The 1,520-nt window shown below is 42.9% G+C and overlaps 1 protein-coding gene across 1 annotated transcript in view; it reads right to left on the bottom strand.

Annotated features, from left to right (window-relative positions):
* Positions 1 to 548, bottom strand: part of LOC101856140 (cartilage matrix protein) — a 2,169-nt gene extending 1,621 nt beyond the window's left edge. Inside the window, exon 1 of the mRNA XM_013079525.2 lies at positions 3 to 548. Coding sequence (XP_012934979.2) covers positions 3 to 548 — 546 coding nt within the window. The remainder of the gene's footprint in view (positions 1 to 2) is intronic.
* Between the last annotated feature and the right edge of the window lie 972 nt (positions 549 to 1,520).

Raw genomic sequence — 1,520 nt, 5'->3', positions numbered from 1 at the left:
ACGTTCTTCTCGTCTCCGGCGATTCTCAGCAACTCCTCGCGACGCACGCGTCCCACACCAACAGCGTATATATCGATACCGCTGTCACGTGCGGCCTGGGAAGCGTCTCTGGTTTGGCGCCAAAGCTGTGAGTTGCCGTCTGTGATGACGATACTGATACGTTTGGCCCAAGGTCTGCTCACGTCCATGGACAACTGTGTTTGGCTCATGTACTCAATAGCCTCCCCTGTGGAGGTGTAGAGGCCGACCCTGTGTGGGACTTGAGCGATAGCTTCCATCAAGGCGTCTTTGGTGCTGTAAGAGGTCAGGTCGAAGGCATCTTGTCGGTAGATACCTTTGCCGAAGGTGATGAGGGACACTCTCACGTCATTGCGGCCGTCTCCGATATCGTACTGGCTGACAAAGTCCTGGAGAAAATCGATGCTCTTCTGGAAGTCTTTGTAGCTGATAGAACTGGATGAATCGAGAACGATTCCCAGCTCAATAGGACGTTGTTTGCATACAGTGACTGTCTCCTGTTTGACTACACCGCCGTGCGTGATCGCCATATGAAGGAAAAGAAAGGTGCAAAACAGCTGGAACATTTTAACTTTTGTCACTGAAAATGTTTACACCAAAACGTATGCCTGCACGTCTGAAAGAAAAATATTTTCTATACAAACTAGTGTTCTGTATGGCAAAGTTTTAATCAACGTTCACTTTTACTTGCTCGAAGTGAGTGAATGGTCTTGCTGAAGAAGATTATACTTCTGTAAGCGCACATCTACACTTATATACAAATCTCTTGCCCCCACTTTCAAATTGCCTGTCAAGTGGGTACTTAACGTGTCTCCTACTCAGATGTGATAAAAATAACAGCCTAAAGGACATCCAATCTTGAAGACATAAAATCATTGCCCAAATATGGAAGATAGGTGTGTCGCGACCAATCTTCGTCGAAGAAATGCATAAGTAGCTATCAGGAAACGCTTCCGTGTTTTTTCTTGGTTTTGTTGTTTTTTTCGGTAAGTAAATGGGTGTGGACATCACAAGTGGGTTGTCTTTACGACGTTTTTGGAGGTAAAATAGTTGACCTCCTGGTCAGAACAGCAACTCAGATGACAGCGTATGTATTTTTGTCCGTTTCGTTGACGATTTTTTTTACCATTCTCAAAAAAACAACAACAACAGGATAATATATCTTTTTTTCAAGTCGTGGTTGTTTAGGGTAGGGCTAAAACGTAGGAGGATGAGAGTTTTCGGGGAAGGACTGCATTGATACGTTATTGATAATACGTAGTATTATTGAACTTTGTAAACTCAAGACTGTTTCCGATTTAAAAAGAAAAAGAATTTTTAATTTCAGCTTTCCTTCTCAGAGGTATAAAAAATGAAGGCGAAGTTAATGGAAAATCCGCAACAATATTGGACTGTGATTTATGTTTCTGATATTGGGTGGGGGGAATTATCAGAATAAGGTTCTTGTTGCTCACCTAGTCTCTGTTCCCGGCCTTTGTAAAAAATGAATCTTTCTCTCTCTC

Source organism: Aplysia californica, unplaced genomic scaffold (genome assembly GCF_000002075.1).
Source record: "Aplysia californica isolate F4 #8 unplaced genomic scaffold, AplCal3.0 scaffold00003, whole genome shotgun sequence".
Classification (NCBI taxonomy): domain Eukaryota; kingdom Metazoa; phylum Mollusca; class Gastropoda; order Aplysiida; family Aplysiidae; genus Aplysia; species Aplysia californica.
This window is presented reverse-complemented; position numbering and strand designations above follow the sequence as displayed.